Source organism: Lepidochelys olivacea (genome assembly GCF_965140295.1).
Source record: "Lepidochelys olivacea isolate rLepOli2 genome assembly, chromosome: 4".
Classification (NCBI taxonomy): domain Eukaryota; kingdom Metazoa; phylum Chordata; order Testudines; family Cheloniidae; genus Lepidochelys; species Lepidochelys olivacea.
This window is the reverse complement of record NC_140414.1, coordinates 91,026,511-91,043,644: the sequence shown is the minus strand read 5'-3', so window position 1 is coordinate 91,043,644 and position 17,134 is coordinate 91,026,511. Positions and strand designations below refer to the sequence as shown.

General features: G+C 41.2%; 1 protein-coding gene across 11 annotated transcripts in view; it reads left to right on the top strand.

Annotated features, from left to right (window-relative positions):
* PCM1 (pericentriolar material 1) overlaps nucleotides 1–17,134 on the top strand; it is an 89,101-nt gene that overhangs the window by 26,660 nt on the left and 45,307 nt on the right. For 10 of the 11 annotated variants that reach the window (XM_084626943.1, XM_084626942.1, XM_084626935.1 and 7 more), the window contains 6 exons: nucleotides 6,197–6,398; nucleotides 6,822–6,995; nucleotides 8,110–8,267; nucleotides 8,561–8,772; nucleotides 11,361–11,515; nucleotides 11,602–11,731. In XM_084626943.1, coding sequence (XP_084483069.1) covers nucleotides 6,197–6,398; nucleotides 6,822–6,995; nucleotides 8,110–8,267; nucleotides 8,561–8,772; nucleotides 11,361–11,515; nucleotides 11,602–11,731 — 1,031 coding nt within the window. The remainder of the gene's footprint in view (nucleotides 1–6,196; nucleotides 6,399–6,821; nucleotides 6,996–8,109; nucleotides 8,268–8,560; nucleotides 8,773–11,360; nucleotides 11,516–11,601; nucleotides 11,732–17,134) is intronic. The other variant, XM_084626936.1, reaches the window with a different exon arrangement.

Sequence of the window (17,134 nt, the reverse complement as noted above, 5' to 3'; positions counted from 1 at the left end):
TCACCTTTTATTGCTCTTCATCTTTGGATTCTGTTTATATGTCTGGTGAGTTCCGTAGAGGATCTGAAGTCAGATCCTCAGGGAGGAGGGTAGAGGAAGAATTAAGAGACCTGATTTGTGCCCCCTCAGTTTGGGTTTCCCCTCTCCAGTGTTGTTCCTCCTACTTGTGGGCAAGTAACTGGATCCCAGCTACTGGAGAGACTGGCAATCCTGGTCTCAGTGGCCTCACTGGATTCAATCACCGGACTTTTTAAATTACCGCCTTATTAGATGAAGAGGCAGTGTTTCATTGGTTAAGTGTTCGGTGGCTGAGCAATCCTTGGATCCAGTTCCATCAGATCAATCTGTAGCTCAGACAGTGCTTTTCTGAAGAGCAGGATGAGGAGATAGTGCCTCTTTTTGAATGAGAGCAGATGGATACAGACTTTAACCTGTATTTGTTACTTGATGAGCATGTGAGTGGTGCTTCTGCATCATCTCATTTTGAGGACAGTTTGCAATTTCATGACCTGGTGGACCACATGGCATTCACATTGAACTTTTACCACCTTTGACTGTGGATGAAAATTCTCACCTGGTATTTGATGTTCTTGGGTTTGCCTCTAGGAATAGAATATCATTGCCCATGCTGGATAGTCTCCTGTAGCCTGCTAGGACTGTTTGGATGATCTCTGCTTCCTGTCCACCTATTTCTAAATGAAAACCAGATAACCCGGAAGGGGGTGTGGTGTGTTTTTGTTGGTTTGTTCATTCACCCTTTACTTAATTCACTGGTGGTGGCTGCTGCCAGTAATAGGCTTAGGTCCAGTCAGGCCCATCAACTATTGGTGAGTGAAAGGGAAAAAAGATCTGTGTTGTTTGTTTTTCCCCTTCTTCCTCTTCTCTTGGTATTAATGAGGCTAATTACTAGGTGCTCATGGCCTGTTGCCAATTCCATCTGTGAGGAAAGATGGCTGCATTTTGTTCAGGATTTGTCAGATAACAGAAGGCTGGCAAATATTATTTTGATGGTGGCTCAAAATATGGTGAAACATGCGCTCAGGCTTTGTCTGATGCTTCAGACTCTGCCACTAAAGCATTGACATATACAGTTACCTTAAAGAGATGTGCATGGTTTTATTCCTCTTCATTGACTCTGGATACCAAAATTTAAGTGGAAGATCTTCCTTATGATGGGGGATGGTCTTTTCAGCAACAAGATCAACAAATTGTTGGAGAAATTAAAGGATACTAAATCCACTGCTCAATAACTGGGTCTTCATCTCTTGCTCAGAAGAAGATGCCATCTTTCCTCTATCAGAGACTGGTTTACCCTCCAATCAGACACATCGGCAATATCATCAGGAAGCTTGTTGCAGAGCCAGCACAAGAAAGTGGACTTTCAGTACAGACATAAGACAAAACAACCTGCTCTTTCCTCTTTGGCTTCCTCAACTACCAGGCCTCAGATTTGATGGGAAGACTAAGCGTCATGAACCAATTAATGTGGATCCCTTCCTTCTGTTGTTTGGAGACAGGATAGCCCTTTAAGTAACAATTGAAGGCTTATTACATCAGACAAGTAGGTTCTAGAAATTAGGGGATGGCTAGCTGTGCAGTTTGAAAAACTGACACCTTTCAATTTCCCCTACCTTTCCCTTTACAGTGAGCTTTCTTGCAAAGCTGTCTTTCTATAATAGGTTCAAAAATTCCTTCTGTTAGGTGCTGTCAAAGAGGTTCCCAAACATCTTTGGCATCAGGGGTTTTATTCAGGATGCTTCCTGGTACAGGAAAGAAGATGGCAGATTCCGTCCAGTCTAAAATCTGGGAAGATTCAACAAATACATTCAGAAGTTCCGGTTTCAAATGCTAAACCTGACCTTCATAATCCGCTCGCTTTCAACTATGGATTGATTCACAATTCTTGATAGAAAATGACAGCTATTTACATATACTTTTGTTTTTCTCATATTTTCAGCATTGGCTGCTGAAATCCTCTGCACGAGAATACCTGCTACTTCACATCAACTCCACAGTCACCTTATTTACAGAGCTGGGACTGCTGCTGAGCATGAAAAAGTTGAATCTCTGCCCAACTCAGAGACTTCATTTAATAGTTCTGTGTTGGACTTGGTAACAGGAGGGGAATGACTTTTTTCCAAGAGGAAAGGTCTCTGAAGGTAGAACAATCTGTTTTAGTACATCCAGCTGAGTCTGACCCAGAAGGTGATTTTCATGATGTAATCTCATGAGCCTTACGGCAGCAACCATTAACAAGACTCCGTGCGCTTATCTCAAATTGAGGTCAGTGTAGCCCTGGATAGCTCAGGCTTACAGACTCAATCTGGGCAGTCTTCAAATGTTTATCATTGTGCCTCAGCACGTCCTAAATTTATTGATATGGTGGAAAACAGATCAAAAGTCCGCAGAGGAGTCTTGTTCAGTCCTTCTTCACCTTTGGTTGCGATAACCAACAATGGCTGGGGAGCTCATCTGGGTCATCCTACAGTTTGAGGCCATTGGCTGTCTCGCAGAAATTGGAATTTCTTGGAATTAAGAACCATTCACTTGGTCCTCAGATCCTTTCTTCCTCACGTAATGGGGAATGTTATTCACGTAGCAATGAACAATGCAATGGCTATGTATTACATCGACAGCAAGGAAGCACTTATTTTTACCTGTTGTGTGTCAAGGTAGTCAATTTATGTGATTGGTGCCCTCTTCACAATGTTTGTGTGTCTGGCCTTGCATCTTACAGAGGAGAGCAGTGTGTTTAGTCGACTGTCTCTGTAGGACAGTGTACAGATGCATGAGTGGTCCTTGGAGAAAATGTCTTGAGCTATTCGATCTTTCAACTGGGATTGCTCCATTGTAGATTTGTTTGCAACCATTTTCAACAAGAAGTGTCCCCTCTGCTGTTCAAGAACAGGAAGAGACAAACAATCCAATTCAGTCATGTTCCTGCTACACTGTGGAAAGGGTCTTCTGTGTGCTTCACCCTCATTAATTTAGAAAGTGGTGAGGAAAGTACATCAAAACAAAGCAGTGATGATGCAATTGCCCAGCTTGGCTGAAACAGTAGTGGTGGTACTTCATCTGTTGGGTGGGATTCACAAAAGTCTCCCTTTGTCTCCTGATCAGCTGTCGCAACAGCAGGGCAGGATCCTTCATCAGACGGCTTGGGCTATTGACTTTGACTAATGTTGAACAATGCTGTTCCTCTGTTGTCCATGATTCCTTGTTTAATGCAAGGAAGCTGTCCACAAGAGAGTGTTTTTGAAATGGACTAGATTTGTCTCTTGGATGTTTGGGGCAAATCTGATTCTTCAGTCTCAACTTCTGTTCTGTCTGTTTTAGAGTATCTAATGTGTTTGAAGTCTGAAGGCTTATCTCATGCTTCTTTAACAGTTTATTTGGCATCTATTTCTGCTTACCAGGATTTGATTGATGGTAGATGACTATTTGGACAACCCCTTCATAAACCTTTTATCTGAAATCATGCAATCTGTATTCCCATTTGAGGGTGCCAGCCCTTCCATGGGATCTCTATTTGGTCTTGACCAGACTGATGAAGCCAAGCCACCCCTTGAACCTTTGACAGAGTTTCTTATTTTATTTGTCTATTTATTATAGTTAGACCATCATCCAGAAGGGTGAGTGGATTATGTGCAGATCTGCCATTTTTTATTTTTCATAAAGACTAGGTGGCTCTTAGATCTGACCTCATGTTTCAGCCAAAAATAGTATTGGAATTTCACTTTGATCAAACTATTAATTTACTATTTTTTCCCTTAAGCCTCCTGTTGCTAAAGGAAAATCAGCGTTACATATTTTAGATGCTAATATAGTGTGGTTAATAGTGTATATATTCAGACTATTTCCAGATTTAGTAAACAGTGTATCAGTGAATGTTGTTAATTCCTGTGCATGCTATTGTAAAATCTCTTTCTACTAGAGCAGTGCCTTAAACATGTTTCTACTGGGAAAATCTGTAAGGCTACTGCTTGGAGGTCAATCCATACTTTTACCAAACACTACGCTTTGGATTTGGCTTCAAGAGCAGATGCCAGAGTTGGTAGATAAGTGCTTTAGCCATTATTAGTACTCTGTTCCATCTGCCTGACATTTCAGCACTGCTTGTCAAACTATTCATAAGTGGGGAATATGTAAAGCCTCTCAAAGAAGAAATAAAAGTTACTTACTTGTCACGAGAGTTCTTCAAGAGGAGTTACATAGTCATGCTTCCCACCCACCTTCCCCTCTTTTTCCAAGTCCTACCTTGGTTCTCTGGGTTAGTGGTGGAAGGAACTGAGTCAGTAAAGGGCAGACTGCCCTCTTCTATAGCTTCACTCTCAAAACATTCAGGGACACTGAGAGAAGGGGAAGGAGGAGGTGCATTTGTGGTCTAGTGGCTGCTGCTTGGAGGAGGCCTGCTGTTAGGTACCACCAGGCTGCATATTACCCATAAGTGTGAATAGTGTGGTTATTCTTTCAAAGGCTTAACTGATGCTGAGCTGGCAAACCTTTCTTACAGCTATCACTCATAGGTTCAGTTGTAATATCTCTGTTTACTGTTACAAATTAATTTATTAGAGCATAAACTTTCGTGGGCTACCTCCCAGTTCATCGGATGCATAGAATGGAACATATAGTAAGATATATATATTTTGATAAGTTGGAAGTTACCATCCAGACTAACACGGCTTCTACTCTGAAACCTGTTACAAATTACTTACACTAATAGTCTGATATAAAAGCTCTCCAAGAAACAACATTTGGAAGATGAGAAATATTGCCTTTCATTTTAAATGCACATATCTACAATGACAATTAAAGAATTTGAAAACTTTATAAAAACAATGAGGAGTCCAGTGGCACCTTAAAGACTAACCGATTTATTTGGGCATAAGCTTTCATGGGTAAAAAACCCCACTTCTTCGGATGCAATACAGACAAACATGGCTACCCCTCTGATACGTGAAAACCTTTTGAAATTATACATCAATACAGATTTTTCAAATAGAGTTTGTGTATGGTTAAGAGAGAAACTATGGTAGGTTTGCAAGTTAAACTTTCTCCATTGTAAGCTTCAATACAATATACAAATATCTAATTTATTAATAAAATTTATTTTAATATAACTAGTGGCTGATTACTAATACTTCATTTTATAAAAAGCCATTCATTTCAAAATAATATTCCATAGCTAATGTTGAAGGCAAGTGCTGAAAAGTTAGGAAATGCCAGAATTAAGTTTTCCTCCCCACCCGAGACGCACTCTCTTGTAGCTTAGGGTTGCCTGTTTTGGTTGGATGTATTCCTGGAGATTTCATCACATGACATAATCTTTAATTAGATTAATCTTTGATTCCTGGAGACAATGTAGCTTCTGCATTAAAATCTGACAACTTCCTTTTCCACGCTGCTGTGCCAGCAGCAGGGTCAGTTGAGAGCTCAGAAGAGACGTCCCTGCCCTAAAACAATTACGGGGAAAGCCAGGCTTTGTCCCTGTTAGATCTGGGCTGAAGCTTGCTCTTTGGGGATGGTACATGCGAGGTCTGCTCACACACAGGAGCTGTGCGAGGCTTGAGTGTGCTCACTGAGGAGAGGTTTCAGAGATTTTTAGCTAATCATAGAATCTTTACTGAGCATGTTCAAACTGAAATTTTTCATATGCTTATAACTTAAACAAATTTGGGCAGATTTTTATGGGGAAAGCAAAAGTCACGTCACCAAGGCCACAGCCTTGCCAAATTTCAAGTCCCTACTACAAAGCATTGAAGTGCTAGAGCTTTTCAAAAAGATGGTTAACAGAATTTTTTAATATGGGCAAAATGTATTTTTCTCTAACTTCTTGCTTGATTATAATTGAACTCTTTTGGCTGAAATTTTCCAACCAAACTGAGTGTGAAGCAGATATCCAGCATGGAAAACTTAAGCACAAATGGTTACGGTTTGGTAAGGTTACAAGGAACTGAAAATAGGGTCTTATAATGAGAAGTGTGGGGCAAACATAATAAGCAGCACCACCAGCCCCGCCTATAATAAATGCAATGACATTTGCAAAAACTAAGAAAGATCTTTATTGCTGATCTGCATATTCTGTTAATAGTTATTTGATTTACATAAAAATATGTAAAGATAGTAAGTGGCGCTTTTTTTTTGTAACTTGTTTTTAATAAGATGCCAAATTTGATACTTTCAATTTTTTTTGTAGTCTTGCCTGTGTCCGGTGCTCCTCAAAGGAGTATTGATCAAAGAAGTACAACTTCAGCTGCCTCTGCTCCTATAGGCATAGCAACTGTTGTCAATGGAGAGTCTAACAGCCTAGCATCATCTGCTCCTTATCCTCCTGATTCCATTGCTTCTCAGAATGAGAGTGAAGAGGATGACAATCTAAACCCAACAGAAAAGCTCCAGTAAAATGTTTAACAAATTTTATTATCTAATTAATTTGCTGTGATGAACTAAGTGGTTCTGTATACATTTTTGTTAGGTTTCAAGTTTTTTTCCTAAGTAGCATATTTTTGAAAGATGTAGAAAGTCTGAAATACATAACTTAAGATAACTAGGTTATCTTATTAGTATTGTTTTCTGTGAAATATCATACAGATTAATTTGGGCTTCAGAACATCTTCAAGCAAAGATTGTTACAGATCTCAAATTATAGTAAGTTTAAATATTAATCAGTTTATGTATATTAGGACTTGGATAAAATTAAAATTTGGTTAATTTTGCTGCACTTTTTTTTGAGAGCACTGTTGAATAAAGAACTGAATACTACATTTAGGATTTTTGATCCAGGAGGGGCATGCATATAAAGTATTCTGCTTTCATTCCAGGAAACTGAATGAAGTTCGTAAGAGATTGAATGAGTTGCGTGAGTTAGTTCATTACTATGAACAGACATCTGATATGATGACTGATGCCGTGAATGAAAACACTAAAGAGGAGGACACAGGAGAATCAGAATGTGATTCTGAGCATGAGAATTCACAACCTGTTACCAATATCAGGTTACACTTTTTTTTTATATTTTGTCTTAAATTTTGTGGCCCTTAGTTGTTGTAAGTTCTGCATAGTAAGATGGTGTGGTTAACCAAAAGTTATTAATACTTAGATTAAATTGACACTGTTTTGTGTCAGTTCATTTGAATACCCTTCATTATGCTGATAACCTAACCTTGGTTAATACAATATTTTTCTTAATCCAGTTGATAAATCATTTTAACGGTCTTCCTAAAATATACAACAGCTCTAGAATTATGCACTGTGAATTAGACCCTGTGCTGATTACACCACAAAACTCCACTAAGAACTTCATGGATAAACTATGCTTTTCATATAAATGTTATAAAGTTTTAAAATTTTGTTTCAAAATTAATGTTCCTGTTTAGATTTTATAGCATTAATATGCAACTCTTGAGACCTATTAGAATTTCAAGATAAGATACTGAAAGGATAACCAAGCACATTAAATGGCCTTATAAAATCCAAATGGAGTTCCTTGCGTTCAATTTATCAGGCTGCCAACTCCTCCTTACCCCACATAGTCACAGTTAAAGATGGGATTTTCAAAGTACCTGGAAGGCTAACAAATCTAGTCTTGAGAATCAAGGCGGAAATGAATTGCAGTGTTGAGGAATGTTCATGGATATGCCCTGTCAAAGGCTTCTTCTGTTCATATTGAAGGGGTTCTGTATGTACTTGAGTGCACGGATAATCTCTCAAGTAACCAGGTCCCAAACCACGTAACATTTTGTACTTTCAGACCAGCACCTTCAACTCTACTTGAAAATCTACATGGGAGATATTTAAAAGGGGACTCTTACGCTATAGACCATCTCCTGTCTGTGATAGATGTGGGGTGTAGAGCAGAGCTGGATTGGGGAATTTTGGTTGTCCCGCTGAAGGGGAAATGGGATGTTAAAGTTTGTATATGCTTGTTTTGAATGACCTTCTATCTTGGCAATTGTCGTGTTGAGCACATTAATCTAAAATGATTTAAATTTAAAAAAAAAGAAATCCATGTGCTTGTCTCTTCCAACAATTTAAAAAAAACTAGATAAGATATAAAAGTTTTAATGGACTTAAAACCAATTTTTTAATATGATGAATGTTTTCTCCTAGAAACCCCCAGGGAATTAGTAGCTGGGGTGAAATAAATAGCAATTCCAACATACAGTGTGGAACTACTAACAGAGATGGAAGACACCTTAATACAGACTGTGAAATAAATAACCGATCTGCTGCTAATTTAAGGACTTTAAATATGTCTTCAACATTAGGTATGCGTTAAAAGATATTGAAGTATTACTGTATATAGAGCTAAAACTGACGTGTGTGTGTTTGGGAGCATGTTAACTCCTTCGGCTTTCTTTCTGGTCACATGGTTTGTGAGTTTCAGATTTGCATATAAACTAAGTGTTCAACAAGGGCTTAAATGCTAGATTGGGTTCTTTTCATTGAGCAGTACAGCTTCAGATCTGAAACGCACTAGTCATATGAACATTTAGTGATTTTTAACAAGTTCACTAGTGTTTATCTGCAGCATTGGCACTGTTTGTTGTTTTTCCTTCAGATTGTCGTAATAGGGACAATGACAAAGATATTGATGTATCGCAAGGTGGTGATGATGAAGTGGAAGAGGACAGAGCCAGTGACGTTTCTTTATCTAGCTGCAGAAGCAGTGTTGCTGATGCTGGAGATGCTGAGTTTGAGCAGAAGATCAATAGACTTATAGCTGCAAAACAAAAACTTAAACAGTTACAAAATCTTGTAGCTATGGTACAGGTACTTCTTACAAATACAATCTTATTACATGCCCGTGAACATTAATTTAAGAGTTAGTAGTGTGTTTTTTTGTGTATGAACTAACTTTGTGCACAATGAAAAAACGCAGACCAGACTAATAGTGGTAGTGCTCACTGTAAAGCTTGACAAAGGAGAATAGTTTGATTTGTCTAATATGGAGGTCGTCCATTTGTAACACAAATCTAAAATACTCTTTAAAGCAGCAGTTATCAACCAGGGGTCCAGGGCCCCATGTGGGGCCTCAAGCAGGATTCAGGGGGTCTGCCAAGCAAGGCCACTGTTAGACTTGCTGGGGCACAGGGCAGAAAGCCGAAGCCTCACCACGGGGTTGTCTTCACTACGGGGAGATAGACACTGCTGCCATCAATGCGACAGGGATCAATTTTAGTGGGTCTAGTGAAGACCTGCTAAATCTACACCAGAGCGCTCGGGTCGACCCCAGTACTCCAGCTCTCTGAGAAGAGTAAGGGAAGTCGACCGGAAAGCGTCTCCCATCAATGCAGCGCAGTGAAGACAACGGGGTAAGTCGACCTAAGCTGTGTTGACTCCAGCTACGTTATTTATGTAGCTGGAGTAGCATAACTTTGGTTCACTTACCCCTGTAGTGAAGACAAGCCCCACGTGGGGCTGAAGCCAAGGGCCCCAAGCCCTGCCACCTGGGGTTGAAGCTGAAGCCTGAGCAGTTGCCCTGCTTGCTACCCTGTAATGTCATCCCTGGCTTTTATATGAAGAAAAACTACTGTTGTGGCACAGCTGGGCCTTGGAGTTTTATAGCATTTTGGTGTGGCCTCAGAAAGCAGAAGGTTGAGAACCCCTGTTTTAGAGGGACTTTAAACTTAAATTATAATATAAAAAACTTTCTTATAAAAACCCGTGGATCACGAACTGAATTCTAAAAATCTAATAATTTTTCAGTGTTTATGCTCTATTACTCTTGCATTTTTTTTCCATCTTGGATAATGAATATTAGTGAAATCAGTCTCACTTTGAGGTTCTGAGTTCTGCAACTTTGGCTTTTGATTACTACAGGGGAACAGATTTTTTTTTAATAGCACCTGATTCTACTGGAATTTAAAAAAATGTATTGGTCAATATTTTCATAAAAGTTTGTTTTCAAACTCTTATCTTGTGGGCCAAATAAGAAATGCCTGTGTCCCTTTAATGTTTTTAAATAAAAAGTTTTTCTTTCTTTGGTTTTGATGGTCTCCCCAAACAATTCCTCCTCCTGACTTTCAGCTGAAACAAGATTATTAACATAATACCCCACAAAAGGCAATTTAAAAAACTGTACATCTTTTACTTTTATACAGTAAGTAAATTTAAAGATAAAAACCTGTACCGTATTAAAAATTTGTAATTCTTACAATCTGAGAATTTAGTTAAGGTGTGTGCTTTATTTCTTATGTAAGTGGAATTGTCGTAGCCAGAGAGGAGAGCTGCTGAACAGATACAGGTTTTTTTTGTTGTGCTGTTCTTTGAACTCTGGTTGTGGATTTATGATGTGCATGATCATGGTGCAAATAGTTTTAAACTGTACATTTGAATCCATCCAACCTTTGTGACTGACAGCAGTTTAGTTAACCTGAGCACAATTATTTGCATAATCAATACCTGTATTGTGAATATGCGGATCTCTCTGCTCTGGCTTCCATAATCCCTCTGTTTTAATTGGTTCTTGATTCAGAATGTTCATCTTGGACAGCAACAGGAATGGATGCTTCAGCTTCATAGCCTTTTAGGTGAAGCCAAAAATTTCTAAATTTAGATGAGATGGGGGGGAAAAAATCAAAAGCCAAGAAAATGGGGCTTTTTAGCTACATAAAGGGCATTTTATTTTAAAATGTTTTTAAATTTGTATCTTTCAGGCATAGCTTGGTTTCTGGTTAAGTGTATAGAATATTTTCCAGGATCTCAATAGGACGACGATTAAATAGGCAATCGCCTATTCCAGGGTTCTCAAGCTTAGTTACACTGCAACCCCCTTCTGACAACAAAAATTACTACACGATCCCAGGAGGGGGGACCGAAGCCTGAGCCCACTTGAGCTCTGCCGTGGTGGGGGTGCCAAAGCCGAAGACCAAGGGCTGCAGCCCCAGGCAGGGGACCTGTAACCTGAGTCCCCGCCAAGGGCTAAAGCCCTGAGGCTTGGGCTTTGGCTCTGGGTGGTGGGGCTTGGGCTTCATCTCTGGACCCCAGCAAGTCTAAGCCAGCCCTGGTGACCCCATTAAAATGGGGTTGTGACCACTGGCTATTCCTTCTCTACTCTTGTCCCTCAATAACTGTCATATTTTTGTTCATAGTACTCCAATAAATTACTCTCCATCTGTAAACTGTTGCTCCAGCTATATAGACTATATATACGCACATATGGCTGGAGCATGATTTGTCTGTGTTGTATAGTTTAGAGTTGGAGAGTAATATATATTGGAGTACTGTGTGTGTTTATTTACATATAAACATAAAATGTGATCTTAATACACAAAGGTAAAATTTTCCAGATTTGTTGGCAAAATATGGTTGATTAGAAATATCAGTGTACCAATTGAAAAATATGGCTGCTGTTACAGGATGATGAGACAGAGCCTGAAGCAACTACTGCTGATACATCTAATGCGGGTGACTTCTTTTTGGCTGAAGTAGAGGAGGCAAAGCAGCAACCAAATAACATCAGAGCTACTACCAACAAATTGCAGCAAGATGTGAGACTGAATGAAAAAGCAAGGTTTATTGTCTTTTAATTATCTTAAAAGATCACAATTCCATCAAATCTCTTGCTAAGTAATATGCAGCTAATATCTCCTACTACAGAGAAAAATTCTATGAAGCTAAACTTCAGCAGCAGCAGCGGGAACTTAAACAACTTCAAGAAGAAAGAAGGAAACTGATTGAGATTCAAGAAAAAATCCAAGCATTACAGAAGGCTTGTCCTGACCTCCAAGTAGGTAGAGCATACTTCTTCACAGACTCCAGGGGTATGGTCTACATTGCAGTAAAACATCCACAACTGGTCTGCGTCAGTTGCCTCGGGCTGTGGGGCTATTAAAATTGCAGTGTAAATGTTCAGGCTTGGGCTGGAGCCCGGTCTCTGGGACCCTCTCCCCTTGCAGGGTCCTAGAGCTCAGGCTCCAGTCTGAACTTGAACGTTTAGACTGCAATTGTATAGTCCCACAGCCTGAGCCCTGTGAGCCCAAGTCTGCTGACACAGATCCAGCGTGGGTGGTGGTGATGGTTTATGTCTACACTGCAATAAATCAGGCAATGGGGCACCAAATGTCTCACAGCAGTAGTTTTTCTAGTAGAAAAATTGAAATTCAGAACTTCAAGTTGTTTATGCTCATAATGTTGACTTTTGTTCTTACAATGGTTTTGTTGACTCATTCATAATTATAGATAAAGCTTAGAAGGGATCACCTATAATCATCTAGTATGACCTCCTTTGTAACACTTGCCATAGAACCTCGCCTGATAATTTCTGGATGAGGGTTGTAGCTTCTATATGAGCTATAGCATATCTTTCTAGAAAGATATGCAGTCTTTATTTTTACTTCAAAGGATGGAGAAATCACCACATTCCTATGTAAGATGTTCCAGTGGTAAATTACTGTTAAATATTTGCACCTTATTTCTAGTCTGACATTTTGTCTAGTTTCAGCTTCCAAACATTGAATCTCGTTATACCTTTTTCCTACTAGATTAGCAACGTCTACAATCAGAATCTCTTCCCTATGTATGTACTGGTAGTGTAGACCATGATCATTTCATTTCTTACACCTCTTTTGGATAAACTCAATATATTGAGCGTCTTAAGAGTGTGGCTACGAAATTAGGTCAAATTTATAGAAGTCGGTTTTTTAGAAATCGTTTTTATATAGTCACTTGTGTGTGTCGCCACACAAAATGCTCTAAGTGCATTAAGTGCATTAACTTGGCAGAGTGCTTCCACAGTACTGAGGCTAGCATAGACTTCTGGAGCGTTGCACTGTGGATAGCTATCCCATAGTTCCCGCAGTCTCCGCTGCCCATTGGAATTCTGGGTTGAGATCCCAATGCCTAATGGGGCAAAAGCATTGTTGCAGGTGGTTCTGGGTACATGTCGTCAAGCCCTCCCTCCCTCTGTGAAAGCAACGGCAGACAATTATTTTGCGCCTTTTTTTCCTGAGTTACCTATGCAGACACCATACCACGGCAAGCATGGAGCCCGCTCAGCTCACTGTCACCCTACATCTCCTGGGTGCTGGCAGACGTGGTACTGCATTGCTACACAGCAGCAGCCCATTGCCTTGTGGCAGCAGACGGTGCAATACGCCTGATGATTGAGGTCAGAACATGTAGGGATAAAGTGAGACAGGCTAAAAGTCAAGTAGAGTTGGACCTTGCAAAGGGAATTAAAACCAAAAGTAAAAGGTTCTATAGTCTTATAAATAAGAAGGAAACAAGGAAAGAAGTGGGACCGCTAAATACTGAGGATGGAGTGGAAGTCAAGGATAATCTAGGCATGGCCTAATATCTAAACAATTACTTTGCCTCAGTCTTTAATAAGACTAAAGAGGATCTTAGGGATAATGGTAGCATGACAAATGGGAATGAGGATACGGAGGTAGAGATTACCAAATCCGAGGTAGAAGCCAAACTTGAACATCTTAATGGGACTAAATCGGGGGGCCCAGATAATCTTCATCTAAGAATTTGGAAAAAATTTTGAAGGAGAAAGTAGTTAAGGACATTGAGGTCAATGGTAAATGGGGCAGAATACAACATGGCTTTACAAAAGGTAGATCATGTCAAACCAACCTGATCTCCTTCTTTGAGAAAGTAACAGATTTTTTAGACAAAGGAAACGCAGTGGATCTGATTTACCTAGATTTCAGTAAGGCGTTTGATACCGTGCCACATGGGGAATTATTAGCTAAATTGGAAAAGATGGGGATCAATAGGAAAATTGAAAGGTGGATAAGGAATTGGTTAACAGGGAGACTACAGCGGGTCCTACTGAAAGGTGAACTGTCAGGCTGGAGGGAGATTACCAGTGGAGTTCCTCAGGGATCGGTTTTGGGACCAATCTTATTTAATCTTTTTATTACTGACCTCGGCACAAAAAGTGGGAGTGTGCTAATAAAGTTTGCGGATGATACAAAGCTGGGAGGTATTGCCAGTTTAGAGAGAGACCGGGATATCATACAGGAAGATTGGGATGACCTTGTAAACTGGACTAATAGTAATAGGATGAAATTTAATAGTGAGAAGTGCAAGGTCATGCGTTTAGGGATTAATAACAAGAATTTTAGTTATAAGCTGGGGATGCATCAATTAGAAGTAACGGCGGAGGAGCAGGACCTTGGAGTATTGGTTGATCACAGGATGACTGAGCTGCCAATGTGATATGGCTGTGAAAAAAGCTAATGCGGTCTTGGGATGCATCAGGAGAGATTTTTCCAGTAGGGATAAGGAGGTTTTAGTACCGTTATACAAGGCACTGGTGAAACCTCACCTGGAATACTGTGTGCAGTTCTGGTCTCCCATGTTTAAGAAGGGTGAATTCAAACTGGAACCGGTACAGAGAAGGGCTACTAAGATGATCCGAGGAATGGAAAACCTGTCTTATGAAAGGAGACTCAAGGAGCTTCGCTTGTTTAGCCTAACTAAAAGAAGGTTGAGGGGAGATATGATTGCTCTCTATAAATATATCAGAGGGATAAATACCGGAGAGGGAGAGGAATTATTTTAGCTCAGTACCAATGTGGACACAAGAACAAATGGATATAAACTGGTCACTGGGAAGTTTAGACTTGAAATTAGACAAAGGTTTCTAACCATCACAGGAGTGAAGTTTTGGAATAGCCTTCCAAGGGAAGCAGTGGGGGCAAAAGACCTATCTGGCTTTAAGATTAAACTCAGTAAGTTTATGGAGGAGATGGTATGATGGGATAACATGATTTTGGTAATTAATTGATCTTTATTCATGGTAAATAGGCCCAATGGCCTGTGATGGGATGTTAGATGGGGTGGGATCTGAGTTACTACAAAGAATTCTTTCCTGGGTATCTGGCTGGCGAATCTTGCCCATATGCTCAGGGTTTAGCTGATCGCCATATTTGGGGTCGGGAAGGAATTTTCCTCCAGGGCAGATTGGAAGAGGCCCTGGAGGTTTTTCGCCTTCTTCTGTAGCATGAAGCACGGGTCATGTGCTGGAGGATTCTCTGCTCCTTGAAGTCTTTAAACCACAATTTGAGGACTTCAATCGCTCAGACATAGGTGAGAGGTTTTTTTGCAGGAGTGGGTGGGTGAGATTCTGTGGCCTGCGTTGTGCAGGAGGTCGGACTAGATGATCATAATGGTCCCTTCTGACCTTAATATCTATGAATAGGCCTGATAACCATTGTCGTCATGTCCAAGGTGCTCCTGGCTGCCTCGGTAAGGTTGGTCAGGAGTGCCTGGGCAGACATGGTCGCAGGGACTTAAAATAGACCAGGTCATTCTCTTTAGTCCTGCAGGCAGTCCTATTGCACCATCTTCTGCTGAGCAGGCACCGTCTGCTGCCAGCCAAAGATGTAAAAGATAGATGGAGTGGATCAAAACAAGAAATACACTAGATTTGTTTTGTATTCATTTGCTCCTCCCTCTGTGAAATCAGCAGCCGACAGTCATTTTGGTGAGGTCTGTCAGGGGCACCTTGAAAAGTTTAATGGAGATTCAGTCCTGCCTGAAATACCTGCGGGGGGGGATAGCTCAGTGGGTTGAGCATTGGCCTGCTAAACCCAGGATTTTGAGTTCAGTCCTTGGGGCCATTCTGTGTGACAGTTGTTTGTTTCTCCTTAATATAAAGCCACCCCCTTTGTTGATTTTAATTCCCTGTAAGCCAACTCTGTAAGCCATGTCGTCAGTCGCCCCTCCCTCTGTCAGAGCAACGGTAGACAATCGTTCTATGCCTTTTTTTTCTGTGCAGACGCCATACCACGGCAAGCATGGAGCCTGTTCAGATCACTTTGGCAATTAGGAGCACATTAAACACCACGCACATTATCCAGCAGTATATGCAGCACCAGAACGTGGCAGAGTGATACTGGGCGAGTAGACGACGTCAGCTCAGTGACGAGAGTGATGAGGACATGGACAGACTTCTCTCAAAGCACGGGCCCTGGCAATGCGGGCATCATGGTGCTAACGGGGCAGGTTCATGCAGTGGAAGGCCGATTCTGGGCCCGGGAAACAAGCACAGACTGGTGGGACCGCATAGTGTTGCAGGTCTGGGACGATTCCCAGTGGCTGCGAAACTTTCTCATGCATAAGGGCACTTTCATGGAACTTTGTGACTTGCTTTCCCCTGCCCTGAAGCACATGAATACCAAGATGAGAGCAGCCCTCACAGTTGAGAAACGAGTGGCGATAGCCCTGTGCAGGCCTGCAATGCCAGACAGCTACCGGTCAGTCAGGAATCAATTTAGAGTGGGCAACTCTACTGTGGGGGCTGCTGTGATGCAAGTAGCCCATGCAATCAAAGATCTGCTGATATCAAGGGTAGTGACCCTGGGAAATGTGCAGGACATAGTGGATGGCTTTGTTGCAATGGGATTCCCTAACTGTGGTGGGGCCATAGACGGAACCCATATCCCTATCTTGGCACCGGAGCACCAAGCCGGCGAGTACATAAACTGCAAGGGGTACTTTTCAATAGTACTGCAAGCACTGGTGGATCACAAGGAACGTTTCACCAACATCAACGTGGGATGGCCGGGAAAGGTCCATGACGCTCGCATCTTCAGGAACTCTGGTCTGTTTCAAAAGCTGCAGGAAGGGACTTTATTCCCAGACCAGAAAATAACCATTGGGGATGCTGAAATGCCTATCATTATTCTTGGGGACCCAGCCTACCTCTTAATGCCATGGCTCATGAAGCCATACACAGGCAGCCTGGACAATAGTTAGGAGCTGTTCAACTACAGGCTGAGCAAGTGCAGAATGGTGGTAGAATGTGCGTTTGGAGGTTTAAAAGCGCACTGGTGCAGTTTACTGACTCGCTTAGACCTCAGCAAAACCAATATTCCCACTGTTGTTACTGCTTGCTGTGTGCTCCACAATATCTGTGAGAGTAAGGAGGAGACGTTTATGGCGGGGTGGGAGGTTGAGGCAAATTGCCTGGCCGCTGGTTACGCACAGCCAGACACCAGGGCAGTTAGAAGAGTGCAGGAGGGCACGGTATGCATCAGAGGAGCTTTGAAAACCAGTTTCATCACTGGCCAGGCTACAGTATGAAAGTTCTGTTTGTTTCTCGTTGATGGAAACCCCTCGCCCCTTGATTCACTCTATTTCCCTGTAAGCCAACCGCCCTCCCCACCCCTCCCGC